The 23,418-nt window shown below is 38.5% G+C and overlaps 1 protein-coding gene and 1 pseudogene across 1 annotated transcript; both read left to right on the top strand.

Moving 5' to 3' along the window:
• The first annotated feature begins 3,069 nt into the window (after positions 1 to 3,069).
• LOC109564498 (olfactory receptor 11H12-like) lies at positions 3,070 to 4,056 on the top strand. Its single transcript, XM_019967929.2, has one exon. The coding sequence runs from the start codon at positions 3,070 to 3,072 to the stop codon at positions 4,054 to 4,056; it is 987 nt and encodes a 328-aa protein (XP_019823488.2).
• A 14,697-nt stretch (positions 4,057 to 18,753) lies between these two features.
• LOC109564288 (olfactory receptor 11H6-like) lies at positions 18,754 to 19,721 on the top strand (annotated as a pseudogene).
• Positions 19,722 to 23,418: the final 3,697 nt, after the last annotated feature.

Raw genomic sequence — 23,418 nt, 5'->3', positions numbered from 1 at the left:
ATGTTTTAAGAGTTTCTAAGGATTGACGTAGTATCACTAAAAGGTAATAAAAGTCTAAGTAATCTATTTCCCCTTTAGTCTCTCGGTTTGAAAGTGTTAGTTGCTCAGTTCTATCTGACTCTTTGTGACACTATGAACTATAGCCCCCCATGTTCCTTTGTGCATGGGATTTCCCAAGCAAGAATACTGGTGTGAATAGCCATTTCCTTCTCCAGTGTATCTTCCAGATCCAGGGATTGAACACGGATTTTCTGAGTTGCAGGTAGATTCGTTAGTGTCTGAGCCACAAGGGAATGACACTTTTAGTGTGAGCAATTTACATTTAAATATTCCCACTCCAGTATTCTTGCCTAGAAAATCCTGTGCATAGAGGATCCTGGCAGGCTGTGGTACATGGTGTAGCAAAGAATCGGACATGACTTAATGACTGAGCACATGTGCATGCTCAAACAGCTTGTGGTTCACAGACCAGTGTTCCAAGGCATCTATTCCTGATGTCTGCAATCATTTTATGCTACATGATAAGAGCATTCATTCACACCTGGGTGTTTTAGTATACTTGGTAAACCCTAAATGACTTAAGGTAAAAATTGAAGGATAAAAAATTTGATGTCTCATATTAATCAGGAAGTCACATGTGCCTCTGAAGTATTTCAGTCAATTAACTTAAATACTTCTCTCATATCTAAAGAATACTATGCTGTAAGCTATTTCTAAATTCTCCAAATTTTTATCCTCAATGTCCTACAGTTTATTCACCTCAACATTTGCCTCATTGGGTTCTCTGCCCATCACTTCCTTATCCTCCAAAATATGCCCAATGACCTTTGAAATGTTCCTGTAAGAAAAGACATTTACTCCTTGGAAGGAAAGTTATGACCAACCTAGATAGCATATTCAAAAGCAGAGACATTACTTTGCCAACAAAGGTCCATCTAGTCAAGGCTATGGTTTTTCCTGTGGTCATGTATGGATGTGAGAGTTGGACTATGAAGAAGGCTGAGCGCTGAAGAATTGATGCTTTCGAGCTGTGGTGTTGGAGAAGACTCTTGAGAGTCCCTTGGACTGCAAGGAGATCCAACCAGTCCATTCTGAAGGAGATCAGCCCTGGAATTTCTTTGGAGGGAATGATGCTGAAGCTGAAACTCCAGTATTTGGCCACCTCATGCGAAGAGTTGACTCATTGGAAAAGACTTTGATGCTGGGAGGGATTGGGGGCAAGAGGAGAAGGGGACAACAGAGGATGAGGTGGCTGGATGGCATCACTGATTCGAAGGACATGAGTCAGTGAACTCCGGGAGTTGGTGATGGACAGGGAGGCCTGGCGTGCTGCGATTTGTGGGGTCGCAAAGAGTCAGACACGACTGAGCGACTGAACTGAACTGAACTGAAGAATCTTTTGTGACACATCGTATCTTATTTCTCCTCAAACTGTGCCTTCTGGAAACTTTTGGAATCCATATTTCAGATGGGCTAGTGATTTGTAAACAATAGGGCCTCAGAGTAATAGTCACTTCTCTTTACTGATTCCTCAGAGAATATGCAATAGGTTAACTTTTAATGAACCATTGGCTTGGAGGAGAACTTCCCTAATGCTACAGAGGCCAAATCCCAGAAGAATCTGTGGGAAAGAAAGTGCAATCTTAATTTTTGTGCAGCAATAAATTCTTTATCCATCTGAAGACAAGAAGATATAATTATTTAGACAGGTCCCTAGAGATTCAATGTATATCAACACCTTTATCTTTTGAGCACAGCAGAGAGTCCTGACACCTCTTTGTCAGTCCCTTTTATTCTATGATTTCTTTATTGTTGATTTATTAATGTTTCTGATTTGGAGTAGTTTTGAAAAGATTCATATTATTAAATGAAGGAATTTTAGTTCCTTCCACCCATCATTATAGAAGACTTCGTAGAGCACTGGTGTGGAGAATAGGTGGGGAAAAATTCCTTCTGAAAATTGTGTGTTTGTGCTCATAATATAAACCCTCACAATTTTTAGGACTCACATCCCTGCATATTGCCACACACAAAATATTTCAGGGAATTTATATTCTTGTCATAGTTTTCATGAGAATGTAGGATGAAAGACGTTTACTTGTGACCAAGAAAGCTTTTGATTTCTCTCATATAGTGGAAATTGTTTACTTCAAATGAGTATATAAAGAATCAGTTCAGTCACTCAGTCGTGTCTGACTCTTTGTGACCCCATGGTCAAAATAATAAAGAAACCTAATCCCAGAATTTTGTGGAAAAAAAATACTTAAAAATATAAAGTCTCATACCTAGGTTTATTTTACAAACTTCCATCTAGGTGAAAGATTAAGCGAAAATGTCAAGCCACTGCTTTCTACAGAAGACATTGCAACATTACAATATTAAAAGTCAATGTCAGTAAGTAATATCATGGTCTTAAATTTTTATGGTGCTTAAGCAGAAATGCAAAAGTATTGACTTTAAAATGATTTCTAACAAGTTGGTAAAACATAGTCACTTGTTTCACTGTTGAATGGTATGTTAAGTAGCACATTTAACTGAAAGAAAAATAGTAAAATTAAAGCCTTTACTGAGTCTGTTGCCCCACGAAATGGGTTTAGGGAAAGAAACTAGTACATTTATTAAGAGCAAATATGGGGCTTCCCTGGTGGCAGACAGTGAAGAATCTACCTGCAATTCAGGAGACCCAGGTTCAATCCCTGGGTCAGGAAGATCCCCTGAAGAAGGGAATGGTAACCCACTCCAGTATTCTTGCCTGGAGAATCCCATGGACAGAGGAGCCTGGAGGGCTACAGTCCATGGGGTTGCAAAGAGTTGGACACTACTAAGCAACTAACACTTTCTGATATATGCTATCAAATCTATGAGAAACTATTATAGATCATGCTTTCCCCAAAGAATAATAAGCTTACAAAATGAGTTTAAAGTTTTTTAGTGATATCATAGTAAGGAAAAATTTAGAGGCAAGCAAAAGCTTTTTTCTGTGAAGCCAGCTATCTACTGTGCCCCAATTTGTATTTGTCTTCTCTTAATTCTTAAATAGGAACACATTTGAAGGTAGTCCTAACTAATATGTGTCTGTTGATGTTGCAGGTTACTGATCCAGTGAACATGAACATCTCTGAGCCAGATTCCCACTTTGTCTTTGTAAGAGAATTTATACTCCTAGGTTTTTCTTATGAGTGGAAGATTCAGAGCCTCCTCTTCTCACTCTTCCTTACAATATATGCTCTGACCATAACAGGGAATGGGGCCATTATTTGTGCTTTATGGTGTGACCAGCGACTCCACATCCCCATGTACATATTCCTGGGGAATTTCTCCTTCCTAGAGATCTGGTATGTCTCTTCTACAGTCCCCGAGATGTTGGTCAACTTCCTCTCACATAAAAAGACCATCTCCTTTGTTGGATGTTTCCTACAATTTTATTTCTTTTCTTCCTTGGGAGCAACTGAATGCTTGCATTTGACCGTTATGGCTTTTGATCGGTACCTTGCTATCTGCCGTCCCTTGCACTACCCTAATATCATGACTGGGCATCTCTGTACCAAACTGGTCCTTATCTGCTGGGTCTGTGGATTTCTGTGGTTCCTGGTCCCCATTGTTCTCATTTCTCAGATGCCTTTCTGTGGACCAAACATCATTGACCATGTTGTGTGTGACCCAGGGCCACTGTTTGCATTGGCATGTGTCTCTGCCCCCAAAACCCAACTGCTTTGCTACAGTCTAAGCTCAATAGTTATCTTTGGTAACTTCCTCTTCATCCTTGGGTCCTATACTCTTGTCCTAACAGCTGTGTTGCCTATGCCTTCAGCTACTGGGAGACAGAAAGCCTTCTCCACTTGTGGGTCTCATTTGGCTGTGGTATCCCTGTTCTATGGCTCTCTCATGGTAATGTATGTGAGCCCAGGACTTGGACATTCTGCTAGGATGCAGAAAGTCACAACTTTATTCTATGCTATGGTGACCCCATTCTTCAACCCCCTCATTTATAGCCTCCGGAATAAGGAAATAAAGACTGCCCTGAGAAAGGTTCTGGGGAGTTTCAACATAATGTAAGACATTCTAGATGATCTGTCCATTATCAGGTCAGTATAGTCTAACATAAAACAACCAGAATTATATTGTTATCTAATTTTTAAAAATGGGTCTAGTGATAATAATTTATATTAGCCTATGAAATTAATCATTTATACATTATAATCATAAAGTGCTAACATTATTCAGATAAGTAGAAGTGTTGGGTTATTATGTGGACTGCATATTAAATGAGAAATGTACACATATGGGTGTTTTCTTGATAGTTCGTGTGATTCATCTGGGATAAAAATTTTTATACTCTTTTTGGAATTTTAGATTATTAATTCTAGGGTCAACAAAATTATAATTATGTCATTTTTATCTTTATTCAGCTAGTTGTAAATAAAAGAAGGAAATATATTCTTTTCTGATTGTGGTTCCTATCATTTTTTACTTTATTATTTTGTGATAGCCATTCATAGTAAATAAGCCCTTAAAAGCAATCATCCAAAAATTCTGTTGGACAATAAAAGTCAAGCTAGCCTAATGACATCCAGACATAATTTGCTTCCTCTACACACTACCCTTTTCTAAACCTTTAAAGGGTGGTTCTAATTCCATATATAACAGTATCTATCAAAGTATTCAGAAAGGGAGTGTTATCAGTAATAATATTTTCACCAAAATGAAGTGTCACTAAAAATTTGATTGGTTCAATAATGGGGTTTTAGGAAATAGAACCTCTCCTCTTAAAAACTGGAGAGGGAAATGATCTTGTGGAAAAATCACTTTTATTTAAAAGAAAAATGACAGTTCATTGTTACTTGTTGCTGAAACAGTGTTAAAATAACATTAAGGAAAAATTTTAAAGAAGAAAAGCATCCAGAATTCAATTCATATAATACAACAACAATATTTTTATTTTCATTTATATGTATGTTTTATTTAATATAAAGTCTCAGTTGTTCCTTTATTATAGCAAGCCTTTATAATTATTTTTTAGGAACTATAATATTCCATTCAAGTAATGTGGTATGGGTTTCAGATTTTTATGTGGTGAAGTGAAATTTTCCTAGAAAGAGGATTGTCCTTCCAAGTAGCTTGATGTTAACTTGTGAAGCGTATCAGCGCAGTTCAGTCACCCAGTTGTGTTTGATTCTTTGTGACCCCATGAACTGCAGCACTCCAGGCTTCCCTGTCCATCACCAACTCCCAGAGTTTACTCAAACTCATGTCCATTGAGTCGGTGATGCCATCCTCCCATCTCATCCTCTATCATCCCTTTCTCCTCCCGCCTTCAATCTTTCCCAGCATCAGGGTCTTTTCCAGTGAGTCAGTTCTTTGCATCAGGTAGCCAAAGGATTGGAGTTTCAGCTTCAACATCAGTCCTTCCAGTGAATATTCAGGACTGATTTCCTTTAGGATGGACTGGTTGGATCTCCTTGCATTCCAAGGGACTCTCAAGAGTCTTCTCCAACACCACAGTTCAAAAGCATCAATTCTTTGGCACTCAGCAGTGAAGGGTATAAGAAAAGAGATTAGGAAAAAAATGAATGTTACCAATATATATTAATGACTGCTTACAGAATTAGTGCTCAGAGAATCAGACTCTCCTTCCATTCATTACCAGTCCTTTCCTTGAACAGTCTTTCCACTCTTTTAATGTTAAAAATAGTACCTCAGGGGCTTCCCTGGCAATCTAGTGGTTAAGAATCCACCTTGCAATGCAAGGGACACTGGTTTGATCTCTGGTCTGGGAAGATCCCACATGCCACAAAACAACTAAGCCTGTGTGCCACAACTACTGGGCCTGCACTCTGGAGCCCAGGAACCACAGCTACTGAATGCACTCACCTTAACCACCGAAGCCCACTTGCCTGAAGCCCATGTTCTGCAACAAGAGAAGCCACCACTATGAGAAGCCCGCCCACTGTAATAAGCCTCACTTGCTGCAACGAGATAAAGCCCACATGCAGCAACAAAGACACAGCACAGACAAAAATAAAATAAATAAATAAATATATATATTTTTTAAATTATCACAATAAAATCTTTAAAATATTTGTCATGATGAAAAATTGCAAATCTGTATTAGGATTCATTTAGTCCAACAACAAACCTGCTCCAGAAAATCTAGGATATAAGAATGTTTTGTGCATGTAGCAATTTCTCTTGTAGAGTTTTTCTCTTAGAACAGTTTTCTGGGAAAGAGATGAATGACTTGGTTCAAAGTAAAGTAAAGTTGCTCAGTCGTGTCAGACTCTTTGCGACCCCATGGATGGTAACCTATCAGGCTCTTCTGTACATGGGATTTTCCAGGCAAGAGTAGTGGAATGGGTTGCCATTTCCTTCTTCAGGGTGTCTTCCCAACCCAGGGATCAAACCCGGGTCTCCAGCTTTGCAGGCAGACACTTTACCGTCTGAGCCACCAGGGAAGCACTTGGTTCAAAAGATAGGAAGAAACTGTGAGTTTTGAAACAGATATCCTGGGTAAGACAATTATTTTTTCTTTTGATTTAAGAACTTGCTAAGCTCCTTAGTCAATCTTACTTTCAAACCTCTGCCATATATCTCTCACTTATCTTAGTCCATGGAAGAATTTTTCTAATTCTATACCCCTTTCCAGGGTACACAACATTTAAATATTCTGAGATTAGATAAGCACGGGGCTCAAGAAGAAGGGATTGATGACCTGTTGACTAGGCAAGAAATGCTTCAACCATATTGTCAGACTCTCTGCCTTGGGTTAGTAAATTAATACGTTGTGCATCCTCTGGTTTTCAGTGATCCCTTCTTAAAACCCAAAATACTATTATACTTTCACAACCAATTCCATAGCATAACATTACAACTTGTATAGGATATGTTTTAAAGGCCTAAATGCATTCCCAAAGAAAGAGGTGAAGAGAGAAAAAGCACAAGGAATAGCAGTAAGAAGATAGTGTTCTGTTTGTTTGTTTGTCTCTTGGTAGTTAATCTTTCAAAAGAACACAGAAAGGTGGTATTTAAGACATCCAGGTGGCCAAGAGGCACATGAAAAGATGCTCAACATCACTAACTATTAGAGAAAGGCAAATCAAAACTACAATGAAGTATCACTTCACACCAGTCAGAAGGGCCATTAAAAATATACAAACAATAAATGTGGGATGGGGTATGGAGAAAAGGGAACCTTCTTACACTGTTGGTGGAAATGTGGATTGGTGCAGCCATTCTGGAGAATAGTATGGAGATTCCTTTATAAACTGAAAATAGAGCAATATAATCATGTTGGAGTCTTCTCCAACACCATAGTTCAAAAGCATCAATTCTTTGGTTCTCAGCCTTCTTTGTGGTACAACTTTCACATCCATACATGACTACTGGAAAAACCATATCTTTGACTATCCAGACCTTTGTTGGCAAAGTAATGTCTCTGTTCCTTAATATGCTGTATAGGTTTGTCATAGCTTTTCCTCCAAGGAGTAAGTGTGTTTTAATTTCATGGCTGCAGTCACAATTTGCAGTGATTTTGGAGCTAAAAAAAAATAAAGTCTGTGATTGTTTCCATTTTTTCCCCATCTAATTGCCATGAAGTAATGGGACCAGATGCCATGATCTTCGTTTTTTGAACGTTGAGTTTTAAGCCATCTTTTCACTCTCCTCTTTCACTTTCACCAAGAGGCTCTTTAGTTCCTCTTCACTTTCTGCCACAAGGGTGGTGTTCTGCCTATCTGAAATATTGATATTTCTCCCAGCAATCTTGATTCCAGCTTGTGCTTCATCCAGCCCAGCATTTCGCATGATGTACTCTTCATATAAGTTAAATAAACAGGGTGACAATACACAGCCTTGATGCACTCCTTTCCCAATTTGGAAACAGTTCATTGTTGCATGTCTGGCTCTAACTATTGCATCTTGATTTGCTTACAGATTTTTCAGGACTCAGGTAATGTAGTCTGGTATTCCCATCTCTTTAAGCATTTTCCACAGTTTCTTGTGACCCATCCAATCAAAGGCTTTGGCATAATCAATAAAGCAGAACTAGACATTGTTCTGGAATTCTCTTGCTTTTTCTATGATCCAAAGGATGTTGACAATTTGATCTCTGGTTCCTCTGCCTTTTCTAAGTCCAGCTTGAACATCTGGAGGTTCTTGGTTCATGTACTGTTGAAGTCCTGCTTGGAGAATTTTGAGCATTGCTTTGCTAGCCTGTAAGATGAAAGCAATTGTGCAGTAGTTTGAGCATTCTTTGGCATTGCCTTTCTTTGGGAATAGAATGAAAGCTGATCTTTTCCAGTCCTGTGACCACTATTGAGTTTTCCAAATTTGCTGGCATATTGAGTGCAGCACTTTCACAGCATCATCTTTTAGGATTTGAAATAGCTCACCTGGAATTCCATCACTCCCACTAGCTTTGTTTATAGTGATGCTTCTTAAGGCTCACTTGACTTTGCACTCCAGGATGTCTGTCTCTAGGTGAATGATCACACCATTGTTTATCTGGTCATAAAGATCTTTTTTGTATAGTTCTTCTGTGTATTTTTGCCACCTCTTCTTAGCATTAGCATCTTCTGCTTCTGTTAGGACCATACCATGTCTGTCCTTTATTATGCCCATCTTTGCGTGAAATGTTCCCTTGGTATCTCTAATTTTCTTGAAGAGATCTCTAGTCTTTCCCATTCTATTGTTTTCCTCTATTTCTTTGCATTGATCACTGAGGAAGGCTTTCTTATCTCTTCTTGCTATTCTTTGGAACTCTGCATTCAGATGCTTATATCTTTCCTTTTCTCCTTTGCCATTTGCTTCTCTTCTTTTCTCAGCTATTTGTAAGGCCTCCTCAGACAATTATTTGCCTTTTTGCATTTCTTTTTCTTAGAGATGGTCTTGATCACTGCCTCTTGTACAATGTCACAAATCTTTGTCCATTGTTCTTCAGGCACTCTATCAGATCTAATTGCTTTAATTTATTTGTCACTTCCACTGTATAATCATAAGGGATTTGATTTAGGCCATACCTGAATGATCTAGTGGTTTTCCCTACTTTCTTCAGTTTAAGTCTGAATTTGGCAATAAGAAGTTTATGATCTGAGCCACAGTCAGCTCCCAGTCTTGTTTTCTTGTTTTTGCTATATACATGCAGGTATGTATGTGTGTATATATATATCTTTAGATAATAAGGTGATTTTGAAGATATATATATATATATATATATATATCTGAAAATGGCAGCTGAGTTTTGCAACAGGAAAGAGGCCACCCATATTCCACATTATTTTTGATGGACCAGATTGTGCCACATAATGGCCCCTGTATACCAGCGAGGCTGTAACATTTGATTTTTTAACCTGGGCACATTGCCTCCATAAGAGAATGGAGATTGTGTTAGGCAGGAATATAAGAAAAATGGGTAGTAAGTATGCATTAACACACTCAACCACACATGTACTGAACATAAAATTAAAAAATGAATATAGGGGTGGAAATAGCCTATTTTCTCAATGCTGCCACTTATGAAAGTCAATAGTCAAGCAAATCTTCATATAAAAGGAACAGCAAGAAAGACAGTGGCTAGAAGAGCTAGTGGCCAGAAAAGTTTTGAAGGATAAAAATTTTAATTAAAACAAAAAAATGAGGCACTATAGAACCTATGATTTTAACCAAAATTCATGAAGCTGTGTGGAAAAAAATATACATAGCTTTGTGTTCCTGGTCCTCAACCAGCAAAAGCACTTCAAAAAGCTAATGCTTGGTACAATACATGAGAGAAATATTTTAGTATATCCATAATCAAAGTTATGAAATCATTAGTCTAAAAACAGACAAAAAAAAATCAAAAAAGAGTTTCAGTCAAAAAATTTCAATCAAGTCAGTGAAAGTCACTCAGTCATGTCTGATTCTTTGCAACCCCATGGATCCATGGAATTCTCTAGGCCAGAATATTGGAGTGGGTAGCCTTTCCCTTCTCCAGGGAATCTTCCCAATCCAGGGATCAAACCCAGGTCTCCCACATTGCAGGCAGATTCTTTACCAACTGAGCCACAAGGGAAGCCAGAGAATACTGGAGTGGGTAGCCTCTCCCTTTCTCCAGTGGATCTTCCTGACCCAGAAATCAAACCTGGGTCTCCTACATTATAGACAGATTCTCTACCAACTGAGCTATCAGGGAAGCCCCTCAATCAAGTCAAGCATGATGTAAATGAAAGGAAGAAGGGGAGGAGGGGCCATCTCTCTTTGGATGCTAAGTTACCAAAACTCAGCCCTAGTTCTGATTTCATGACCTCCTCCCAGAAGTATCTCAATAGCCCATATCCTCTGGAAAAGGAGTACCATTCATATAGAAATGTACCATTCCTTTCTTCTTCTTCTTCTCTGCACTGCAAACCTCACTTTGAAGATAAAGTTCTCTCCAGCAAAATTATGGGCCCATCTTCAAGCTGCCTCATACAAAGGGGCTTAATATTAAGACATTGGGAGGACTCAGAGTATAGGGATAAAAATGGAGAAGATGGTGTGTTGCTATGAATAGAAGAAACAAAACTGTCCAGGAAAATGGAGAAGCATCTTGTTCTTTGGACACGGTGCAAAAGCAGTGAAAACGGAAATCCCCAAATCAGACTGGAAAAGAGAACATCATGAAATAGAAAAAATTGTTAAGAAGAAAAAGAGAAAAATTCGTGTAGATTTGGGGAAAATGAGAGGTTAATGGAGTACCCTCCTCTTTGCCCTGACATTTCCCATCTCCAGTTGAACTCCAGGTGACACCCCTGTGGGGTAATACACCAGGGAATAGCCATGGAAATAGAATGACTCAACATGAAATGTGTTGAGGAATGTTCACAATGAAGCTGATGGTTTTACAAGGTCAAGTTACCTGGGTGCATATTCCCCAGGCCTTTCTCCTCGTGCCTCCTCTAAACTTTTTATTCAAGTGTGAGAAATATACAACAGTGTGCTTGAGGAAAGGTAGCTTCAAAGCTTCCAGAGCCAGCACTTTTGTGATCATCCAAGCATGTTATCCTCATGGGGAACTCAAGGAAAAGACAGAAAAGTCTGTATCTTTTCCTATCAAAGCCTCCTTGCCCAGTCAATCTCAAGCCCTCTCAGGAGAGTGGCACCCTTCATTGCAGTTAACTGACATCTGTTCTCCCAGAGCAGCCATCTGATCTCCTGCCTTTTTCTATCTTCTCTGGCACCTAGATGAGGGACACGTGATTATGGCCCATTTCTTAGTGAGGAAATGGAGTTCTTCCTATGGAGGAGGATAAGTAAGCAATGAGAAAGAGTCAGTGGGAGCTCCTACCTCCGTACTGTATTCTGAGCACAAAAGTATCAAAGTTTCATTTTCCTTCAACTGCCCTTTAGATTTTTCCATTCACCTTATTACTTTCTATACTTTATATTTTACCTGAAATAACTTTTGTGATTCTCTTTATAAACTCAAAAAAAAAAAAAAAACTCAAAAGGAGAACTCACTTGAAATATTCCCTTAGTGTTGCCTGAGGACTTCTGTTGTGGAAAGACCACCAAATTTAGAGGTAGAAAACCTGGACCATAGTTAAAACTCTGTCACTTTTACCTCACTAAGAGTCTTTAACACCCAGCTGCCTCATCAGTAGAATAAGGAGAGTAATATGGGATCATGTATATTACGTGGCTAAGAATCAAACCAGGCCTGAGTGCCAGAAAATCTGGTTCCCACCCTGGAGAAACCTTTTCCAGTTGGCGAGGGTCTAAGGCAATGCCTGCCTGAGAGGGAATTTGGTGTTGAGTGGGAGAGGATGGATGCTATGGCCATGAGCATGGAGAGTAGCAGACCACCCTCTGTGTGCTCAACTGCCAGGCCCTGGAAAGTTCCTGGTACAATCTGAGGTTAAGACTCACCACCTACCACTTGGTGGCCAAGCCTAAGGCTGCTCACCTCCTGCTGCTATTTCTGTAACCTATTGTCGGTGGCAGCTGCACAGGTACCACCACCTTACCCTGTGGTTGCAGAAGAAGGACTACTTCAATTTGTCCTAAGGAAGGGTGGGTGGAGTGGGATGTTTCTGTGAGCAGCTCTGGGAGAGGCTAAGGAAAGCTGGGCGAGAGAGGGGATTAGGGGACGTGAAAGAGAGATTCAGCCATGCTGAGAGTAATAACTCTCAATTAGGGCCTGTATGCTATCACATCACTGGAGGACATGATCAGAAAGACAATCTATAAGCAATGCTTAGTTCATGCTCATTTTCCACACTAAAAATTACAGATGAAGAAACCAAATCCCAATGGAATAACATATTAGAAAGCACTTGGAAACAAAAAAAAACAGTTCTGATAACTGCTAGTCCTCTCAACACAAGTCATTCTGTTGTTTGACGGGGAGAATATATAAAACTGTTATAAAATCTACATTTTTCATAATAAATTCATTCTGCCTAATGAAAGGAATGTATTTACTTGTCTGGTTAAAAAGAAAAAAAAAATATATATATACACATAAAAATATACATATTCTAGCAGAATGGAGCAAGAATCAATGAGCTATTTGTCAGTGTTCTACAGCTAGATTGAAATCATGTTTGCAATTCACCAAAACTCAAAAAATTCATAGTTTCCCTAACTCATGAGACTCTCACAATATCAATATTACATGAGTCAGAATATCTTCAATGTTATATTACAAATGCAAAATCTAAGTACATAAAGTTTAGGGATTTATCATCCAGGCACAGCCAGTGTATCATTAAAGTTTAGATCAGGCCCCAATTCCTTAAGTCACACTCCAGTATCCTAAGTTCTCTACACAACTGTCTTCCAGTGATTGCTAACCTATGACAACTTAGCTTGCCGCTGCTGCTAGGTCGCTTCAGTCATGTCCGACTCTGTGCGATCCCATAGACAGCAGCCCACAAGGCTCCCCCGTCCCTGGGATTCTCCAGGCAAGAACACTGGAGTGGGTTGCCATATCCTTCACCAAAGCATGAAAGTGAAAAGGAAAGTGAAGTGGCTCAGTCGTGTCCGACTCTTCATGACCCCATGGGCTACAGCCTACCAGGCTCTTCCATCCATGGGATTTTCCAGGGAAGAATACTGGAGTGGGTTGCCATTGCCTTCTCTGACTTAGCTTGCTACAAAGTTAAAAGAGTTAAACATCTTAAAAATACATAGGCATATGATCTAATCCCAAAAATATTTTCTAAAGAAAAAGAAAGTAGAGTCCCAGAAAATTACATAAAATAAGTCTTCCCAAAGAGAAGGATAAAATACATTGCTTAAAATGGAATATCATGCACCCATTGAAAATCATGCTTAAGGAATATTTAGTTCTATGGAAAAAGAAAAAAAACTCAAGACATGATACTAAACAAAAATATTGACAAACCACATGTGCTATAAATCCAATTTTTTAAAAGTTGCATATGTACCTAATATGAAATATGTAGAAAGAGAAAAAAGACTAGAAATGGCCCTTCATGGATGATTTAAACTTTTTATATATTTCAGTTTTGTTCATCTTCTTCTGAAATAAGCATGTTACTTTCAAAATAATAAAAATAAAATAATTCTATTTCAAAAGTAACAGCCTTTAGTGTAGACCGGTTTAAGTAGTTCTTTACTTTGTGGTGGCACAATGGGAGCTTTAGAGAAAGCATGAATGCTGAAATTTGGATAAATGGAGAAAACAGAGTGAAAAGTCACCCAAAACAATCTATGTCAAAGACCATCTGTCATATAAATGAACCAAAGATGCCTTCTATATATTGACTTGGTTGTTTACTTCACAGCAAGTTGAATTCTGTTAACTCAAATACCCACCAGGGCCAAAAATTGAACATGTCCAGTTGTTTCATATGTAGCCGAAATATGCAGATTTTTGGGCTTCCCCCATGGCTCAGCAGTAAAGAATCCATTTGCAATGCAGGAGATGCAGGAGACAGCTTGGATCCCTGGGTTAGAAAGATCCCCTGGAGGAGGACATGGGAACCTACTCAATATTCTTGCCTGAAAAATCCCATGAACAGAGGAACCTGGCAGGCTACAGTCCATGGAATTGCAAAGAGTTGGACATGACTGAAGAGACCAAGCATGGCACAGCGTGCAGATTTTTAGCTATTTAAGGCCTGTCTGCTTTGCATATACCAGGAAACTGTGCCCACCTCTGCCAACTGCAGATAAGATAAAGATCCCGAGTTACTCCTGCCCTTCGGAGTTTTTGGCACGGAGTCCTCAGCCTCATCAGGCTGACATCACCTCAACAAGTAAACTTTCTCTCTCTTCTCCTTTCTCCTAGGCGTTCCTTTATCCCTCCTCCCCTTCTTACTAGCTCCCAAGTCTACAGCCTCTGGAAGGTCTCCTGCTGTGAGGGATTTCCTGCATGCAAATCTGTCAAAGCAGTGTCCCCAAATAAAACTTGTGTGTGCTACTGCCACCTCTTTCCTTGTTCAGACCTGAAGTTCTTCTGATCCCCCTACTCAGTCCTAGTAGAATCGTCTTTGACCAAAACTGAGGAGCCAGTCAGTTTTTGGCTCAGAGAGCAAGTTCCACACACATTTTTTCAGGAAACAAAAATGCCAGTTTCTTCAATTAATAGAATTAGACTATCTGTATTCCCAAGGCATAACCCAAGGACTTTGCTGGGCAAACCACTGTCCAGAATTCTCTTTTCTCCTCCCTTTGTCTGCTGTCAACTAATGACCATTAAAATACACCATTCATTTTTATCAATATAAATGAAAGCCTCAAGTTCTCATTAACCTTAATATTTCCCATTACATTTTTTTAAATGTCATTGATGTTGCCTGGATAGGTTTTCTTTTCTTTTCTTTTTGTTTTTGATACATCTTAAATGCATATAACCAAATTTCAATATTGAAAGACATTTGCTGCTGAAGCTTAAACCCCCTCTACCACTTTCCCTGCTTTTATCTGATGAAATCCATGCTAGAAAGTAGTCTTCTGATAGAAAACACCACTAGGTAGGATTCTGTTACAAAATTATTCTCCACATTGGATTACAATGTGTCTCACTATAGATTTAACTATTTATTTTTAATTTTCTACTTTGAGGGATAGATGGGATAGATTGGATTGTTCTATTAAATGGTCATTTTTCCTCTGTCTGAATGGAATCTTTTGTTCTCCAATTTAAAATTCCAATTCCTTCCACTGTTACTCATACGTCATACTTCTAAGGATCTTTAAGTTGTTTGCTACAAATTTACTGCAGTTTGCCCATGGTCTTCTTAAATTATGAGACCCAGAACTTGTGAAGAGCTCTATATCTGATATCTACAGATAAAATCAAACAGGATTAGATCTTTACCTTCATTTGAATATTTCAATATGATGTTATTAGTTGTGGTGACCATAGTGCTGATTTCAATGTCTACTTTTCTCTGGCTGAAGTAATATTGAAAGGACAGATCACAAAACAAGTGGAGTAATATTTACAGTCAAATATCACTTCATGGCAAATAGATGGGGAAACAGTGGCTGACTTTATTTTTTTGGGCTCCAAAATCACTGCAGATAGTGATTGCAGCCATGAAATTAAAAGATGCTTACTCCTTGGAAGGAAAGTTATGACCAACTTAGATAGCATATTCAAAAGCAGAGACATTACTTTGCCAACAAAGGTCCGTCTAGTAGAGGCTATGGTTTTTCCAGTGGTCATGTATGAATGTGAGAGTTGGACGTGAAGAAAGCTGAACACCGAAGAATTGATGCTTTTGAACTGTGGTGTTGGAAAAGACTCTTGAGAGTCCCTTGAACTGCAAGGAGATCAAACCAGTCAATCCTAAAGGAAATCAGTCCTGAGTATTAGGCTGAAACTCCAATATTTTGGCCACCTGATGGGAAGAGCTGACTCATTGGAAAAGACCCTGATGCTGGGAAAGATTGAGGGCAGGAGGAGAAGGGGACGACAGAGGATGAGATGGTTGAATGGCATCACGGACTCAATGGACATAGGTTTCGGTGGACTCTGGGAGTTGGTGATGGACAGGGAGGCCTGGCATGCTGTGGTTCATGGGGTCACAAAGAGTTGGACACAGATGAGCGACTGAACTGAACTGAAAGAGGGGACACTTGTTGTGCACATGCTAAGTAGCTACAGTCCAATTCTTTGTGATCCTATGGACTATAGTCTGCCAGGTTCCTCTGTCCATGGGATTCTCCAGGCAAGAATACTGGAGTGGGTTGCCATGCCCTCCTCCAGGGGATCTTTCCCACCCAGGGGTCAAACCCATGTCTCCTATGTCTCCTGCATTGGCAGGTATGTTCTTTACCACTAGTGCCACTTGGGAAGCCTGGGACACTTGTTACTGATCCCAAAATCTAAACATTACCATAGCATACTTGGGGTTGGTTCAGTTGTAGAATTGTGGAAAGAAGGGAACAGATGGAGCAAAATTTTGAAGTGTTTTGTAAATTCTTTGCAATAATTAACTTCTGTCCTTATATCCTTTGACTTTGTAGAACTCTTGCCTTTACATTCTCATTCCTAAAGCCAGTATCACCTCTATGGTGCAGAAGCATAGCTATACTACTATAAAAATATATACAGATGCTGCTGGTTGTATTTAATGCTCTGATTCAAGGCTTAAAGCCAACTTATTCTTCAACTTGGACCTCAGGCCTGCCTCATCATCTTTCCCTTTTCCCCTAAAGGCTAAACCAGCAGTTTCTTAGATCTGTCCAAAATGTTCTCATTGTTGTCCCTAGATGAAGCCACTGGGAGAAGTTTGGTGATCTCGGAGAGTCAGACACAATCTTCATATATTTATTGAAAAGCATGCTATGAGCAGGATTTCAGTAGTAAGGCCTGACTGCACACCTGGAGTACATTGGATCATCTCCTCCCAAGGCAGAGTGTTTTGAACAAAATAGCCATGTCTCAGGATGTGTTTGCTACTAATACCCAAAGGCTGTATTAGTAGAGAAAAGGGTGTGATTGTTTCTTCTTAAATCAGGAAAGACCACATTGCCATTTATAACCACATGGAATCACCTTTTCAAATTGTTTAAATAGTATGGTTATTCTGTGGGCTTCGAATAATTACTACATTTAATAATATTACATTCCAACACTCACCTCCCCCACCCCACTCCATTAAGAAGATACTCAGATGCCAGTTTGAATTTGTTGTGCATTTCCTTCTGCTGAAATGAGAGAACAAGGAGACTGAGGCTGACTGCATACTCCAGGATAGAGAAATATTGGAGTCTGCCTCTACCAGATACTATAATTCTCACACAAAAACTTCAGATAAGATACAATTCAAAATTTTTCATAATGTCTTTTTCACTTTTCTCTAATCCTGTATTGTAGTTTCTTCATATAAAAATGTAAACTAGAATAGCTTGCATATGATTGGTTAGATTCTCAACTGTATAACATAGCATCTAGTATCAAAACTGATTTAATTAAATGTTAGGTTATATGTGTGTTATTTATAAGTAAATATATTTAAGAAAAATAATATCTCACTTAAGTTGAGATGTTAACTGAACCACAGAACCACATAGGCCAGGAATAAATTGTAGAATGACCACTTTATTCTATACTTTAGTACTTATTCAAGTCACATGTACCAGATTTCTTGACCTTGAATATGAGACAGAAGAAAATATCAGACAGTAAGAAAAGTACATTTTTCTATTAAAGTGCTTTGGCTAACCACATGGGGAAAAAAAATCAGTTAGACTATATACATTTTCTTTAAGAGGGAGAAATATAAAACAGTTCACTTACCCATCGTAAAGCAACTATACTCAAATTAAAATTAATTCTAAAAATAATAGAAATTTTTAAAAGGAATGAATAAGGAAACTATTGATTGAAAGATGTGTCAGACATAGGAACCAGTAACAAAATGTGAACTTTATTTGGCTCCTACTTCTTTCACTTTCACTTTCAAACAAACTGAAGAACTCATTTCTTTCCAGTTGTTAGGACTCCATGGTTGGGGAACTAAGATCCCACAAGCTGAGTGGGCATGACCAAAAAGCAAACAAACAAACAAATAAATTGTAAAACAAAACAAGTCTGATGGACAGGGAGGGCTGGCGTGCTGCGATTCACGGGGTTGCAAAGAGTCAGACACGACTGAGCGACTGATCTGATCTGATCTGATAAAATTAAGGAATTATTAATTTTTGGATTATATAGAGATATTTTGATTATAGTTTTAAAAATTTTCCAGGGTTACATGCTGAAATATTTTGTAATGAAATCATACGTTTGGTATCTGCTTTGAAATAATATGGGAGATGTAGAAGTAGGTGGAGTTACAGCAAGTTTGCCCATGAATAATTGTTAAAGCTATGTGATAAATGTGTAGGGATTCACTATACTCTTCTGTTTGCTTTTGTATATCCTCCATAATCGAAAGTAGAAAAAAAATTATTCTTATTAAACTTTGCTTCCCATTCTCTGGGGAAAAAGAAAAAAAAAAAAAAAAGCCTCTGAATGGCAAGGAGTATCTACCTTGGTTTATGTATTGCTGAGGACACAGACAAAGGAAGACATTAAATGGACCATGACAGGCATGATGATCATGAAGATGAGGCCATAATTAGCCCCCACACTCCAAGTTCCTTGTTTCTTCCCAGTGTCACACTAGGTCAAAGAATGCTAAAAATCTTTAAGTAATCTAAAATCTTGCTGCTCGCTGAATTGATGTAAAGCAGTTCAGAAATATCTTAACGAGAAAACTTCTGTAGAGTCATTTGAAAGATAATAATGTCTTCCTATTGCAATTTTAGGAGAAAAAAATGAAAAGTCCAGGAGGAAATAATCACTCTGACCCTGTGAGTGAATTCATTCTCCTTGGATTCCCTTGTACCTGGAAGGTTCAGATCTTCCTCTTCTCACTCTTTCTCTGTGATCTATGTGTTGACACTAACTGGAAATTTGTGCATTATCTGTGCAGTGTGGTGGGACCACCATCTCCACACCCCCATGTACATCCTGCTGGCCAATTTTTTCCTTCCTGGAGGTGTGGTATGTCACTTCTACTGTCCCCAGTATGCTAGCCAACTTTGTCTCTGAGACCAAGACCATCTCCTTCTCTGGCTGCTTCCTCCAGTTCTACTTCTTCTCCACAGGTGGTGCCAAGACCTTCTTCCTGTCTGCCATGGCCTCTGACAGGTACCTTGCCATCTGCAGGCCCCTTCACTACCCCACTATCATGCCAGTGCAACGTTGCATCAGAATGGGAGCCTGATGCTGGGTCTGTGGCTTTTCCTGTTTTCTCCTCCCAGTTTATCTCATCTCCCAGCTTCCTTTTTGTGGCCCCAATACTATTGATCACTTCCTATGTGACCCAGGACCCCTTATAAAGCTGCCTTGTGTGCCAGCCCCTGCCACTGAAATCATTTGTGCCACTTTTAACTCAGTCATCATTTTCTCTACCTTAGTCTTCATTACCAGCTCCTACACCCTGGTTATCAGAGCTGTGTTTAGGGTGCCCTCAGCAGAAGGCTGACGTAAGGCCTTCTCTACATGTGGATCCCATCTGGCTGTGATGTCCCTGTTTTATGGCTCCATCATGATTATATATGTGAGTCCAACAGCAGGCAATTCAGCAGAGATGCAAAAATATGTGACTTTGCCCTATATTGTGTTAACTCCGTTATTCAATCCTTTGATCTATAGTCTCTGAAATAAGGAGATGAAAGAGGCACTGAGAAAATTAATTAAGATGGTGAGATTTAGTCAAAGGCATGAAAGAAATCTCTGAAGAACTGTGTTCATAACTGAAACAATGTATGGGAAATAAATAATTAAAAGATTGGTATTCAATTGTACTAATTAAATTAGGAAAATGTATTTTGGAGGAGGAGGAACATACTCAAGTGTAATTAGATGTTCATTAAATTAACTGTATCCGTTTTTTTAACTGTATCCATTTTTATTGTTAGAGAAAATTTTATATTAATAGTAAAACTTTTCAAATTCAAATAAAAATAATCAAAAGCCAGATGATCAGTCATCTTGCTGGCATTCAGATTGAAGCTAGTTAATATTTGCTGCCAATATCACATACATACATACATACTGGTACATGCAATCTGTCCATTTTAAATTTATTACCAATATTTCTCTGGTGAGTCAAAAGTTTTGTATGCTAAACTTATAAAACAACATTTAAATTTTACTATCTCAATATTAAAAATATAGCAAAATGCATTCACCTTCTTATGAAAAATTGATTTATCATAATTTTATTTCTTTACATTTTCTCATCAAAATTTAGTTAAAATAATTTTACTATTTGGCCATTTATATGTACTTTTAATAATTATTTTTGGAAAGAGCTCTCTTTAAAAAAAAGCCAAACCTTTTCTTAATACATCATTTGTGTCTTCTGTAGGTTAAGGTTAGAAGATAATGACTAGTGACTCTTAGGTATATTTCAAATTACAAAATTGTTAGGTTTGCCTCTTCCAACTATCTCAAGAACACTAGTACCTCATGCTATCAACCAGAATTTTCCTCATACCACAAAGAGAACCTGGACCCGTTAGCTATCACTCCCTAATTTACTCTCTCTCCATTCCCTGGAAACAGTTAATCTACTTTCTGTTTCTATGGATTTTCTTATTCTGTAAATTTCATATAAATGGAGTCATACAATATGTGACATTTTGTGACTGGTTTCTTTCACTTAACATAATGTTTACAAGGTTCATTTATGTTGTAGCATGTGTTCAGTTTAGTTCAGTTCAGTCGCTCAATCATGTCCGACTCTTCACAACCCCATGGACTGCAGCATGCAAGGTCTCCTGTCCATCACCAATTCCTGGAGCTTGCTCAAACTGATGTCCATTGAGTTGGTAATGCCATCCAACCATCTCATCCTCCGTTGTCCCCTTCTCCTCCCACCTTCAAACTTTCCTAGCATCACAGTCTTTTCAAATGAGTCAGTTCTTCAAATCAGATGGCCAAAGGATTGGAGTTTCAGTTTCAGCATCAATTCTTCCAATGAATATTCAGGACTGATTTCCTTTAGGATGGACTGGTTGGATCTCCTTGCAGTCCAAGGGACTCTCAAGAGTCTTCTCCAACACCACAGTTCAAAAGCATCAAATCTTCAGCGCTCAGCTTTCTTTATAGTCCAACTCTCACATCCATACATGACCACTGGAAAAGTAGTTTATTACATTTGTGGTTGAATAAAATTCCACAGTATGGATATACCATATTTTGTTTATCTAGTTAACTGTTGATGGCATTTGCTTGCATTATTGGTCTATATGAGTTATACATAGACAAGTTTATTTTGTGAATACATATTTTCACTTTTTTAGAGTATATCCTTGGGAGAGGAATTTCTGGGTCACCTGTTATTTCCATGGGCTTCCCAGGTGGTGTTAGTGGTAAAGAACCCACCTGCTAATGCAGCAGACTGGAGAGACGTGAGTTCCATCCCTGGGTCAGGAAGATCCCTGGAGGAGGGCATGGCAACCCACTCCAGTGTTCTTGCCTGAAGAAGTCCATGGACAGAGGAGCCTGGTGGGCTATGGTCCATATAGTCGCAAAGAGCTGGACACGACTGAAGTGACTTAGCCCAGCACAGCACACTATCTTGATATTACTGAATAGACTATCTCATACCACATATTTTCAAGAGGAATCCATTTGATTATGTCCCTGAATCTATCATTTCTTCATCTAACTTTTAAAAAGAAATTTTTGACATAATTTATAATTAAATGGGACTTTACAGAGATATTTAAAACATTGATTTAGGATAGGGAAAAAAAGAATGAGAAATAAATTTCTGATAAAAGGAAACAATAGAATAGGCAAATTGCAGAATATGGGGTAAGTGGAAAAACGTAATTAATGAAATTACTATAATGATTGTAGTAAATAATACATAATAATAAAGTTCTTTTCTTTAAATACATTATAAAGAAAGCAAATGTATTGAAAAAGACTTAGTATGTCTAAACTATTGGTATTGTCAAAACTTTTGTTCACAATCTTTTCTTTGTTTCTGTTTTTATAGGTTGAACAATTTCCATATTGTCAAATATCACTATGTGAACATCATTTTAGTCAATTGTCTTAAGTGGCCATTTTTTCACATTACTATACTTACAGATTTTTTTTTTTTTTTTGAATGTGGAATATATTTGTTGGTCCAGTTAAAATGTCATAATAGGGGCAATTTTGATGGTGGCCAAATGGTAGCAAGTAATATGTTTATAAATGTATGAGAGGAAGGAATTAAAGCAGCTGGTGTGTTATCCATTCACTCCCTTCACCATGAGGAAATTCCTGAGTAAAGGAAAGAAGACAGGGGAGCCACACTAAATTCCTTATCAGCTAGACTCCAAGTAAATAAACTAAAGGTATTTTCTAGAAAAAAAAAAAAAAAAAAACAGACTTTAATCTCTTAAATTCCCTTATCAAAATGTTACTGATAAAGGATCACCTACTATAATACAAATCCAATATCCATCTAGAGGCATGGCTCTCTAGTAAATATTATGTAAGTTATACAGCTCTTAGGAATGTAAAAAGGAAATTTTCCAAGTGACCTGAACTCATCAGATTACATTTTAGTAAATAAATAATGCCACCTTGCTTATTTAACTTATATGCAGAGTGCGAGCTAAGTCATTCAGTCACGTCTAACTCTTTGCGACCCCATGGACTGTAGCCTGCCAGTCTCCTCTGTCCATGAGATTTCCCAGGCAGGAATACTGGAGTGGGTTGCCATTTCCTTCTCCAGGGGATCATCAGAGTATATCACAGTAAGTGCCAGCCTGGGTGAATCACAAGCCGGATTCAAGATTGCCAGGAAAAATATCAACAACCTCAGATATGCAGATGATACCAGTCTAATGGCAGGAAGTCTAGAGGAACTAAAAGGCTCTTCATGAGAGTGAAAGAGGAGAGTGAAAAAGCTGGCTTGAAACTCAACATTCAAAACCTAAGATCATGGCATCCAGTCCCATCACTTCATAACAAATAGAAGGGGAAATGTGGAAGCAGTGATAGATTTTATTTTCTTGGGCTCCAAAATCACTGCAGACAGTGACTGCAGCCATCAAATTAAAAGACCCTTACTCCTTGGAAGGAGAGCTATCACAAAACTAGACAGCATATTAAAAAGCAGAGACATCATTTTGCCAACAAATGCCAATATAGTCAAAGCCATGGTTTTTTCCAGTAGTCATGTGTGGATGTGAGAGTTGGACCATAAAGAAGGCTGAGTACCAAAGAACTGATGCTTTTGAATTGTGGTGCTGGAGAAAACTCTTGAGAGTCTCTTGGACAGCAAGAAGATCAAACTAGTCAATCCTAAAGGAAATCAACCCTGAATATTCCTTGGAAGGACTGATGCTGAAGCTGAAGTTCCGTATTTTGAACACTTGATGCAAAGAGCCAACTCACTGGAAAAGACCCTGATGCAGGAGAAAGAT

This window comes from Bos indicus, chromosome 10 (assembly GCF_029378745.1).
Source record: "Bos indicus isolate NIAB-ARS_2022 breed Sahiwal x Tharparkar chromosome 10, NIAB-ARS_B.indTharparkar_mat_pri_1.0, whole genome shotgun sequence".
In the NCBI taxonomy this organism is placed as follows: Eukaryota; Metazoa; Chordata; class Mammalia; order Artiodactyla; family Bovidae; genus Bos; species Bos indicus.
Note: the sequence above shows the minus strand (reverse complement) of the source record. Positions and strands in the feature narration are given on the sequence as shown.

Excerpts from the sequence above, each read along its gene's own strand:
- LOC109564498 (XM_019967929.2), top strand. The coding sequence starts at position 3,070 with ATGTGTCTGTTGATGTTGCAGGTTACTGATCCAGTGAACATGAACATC.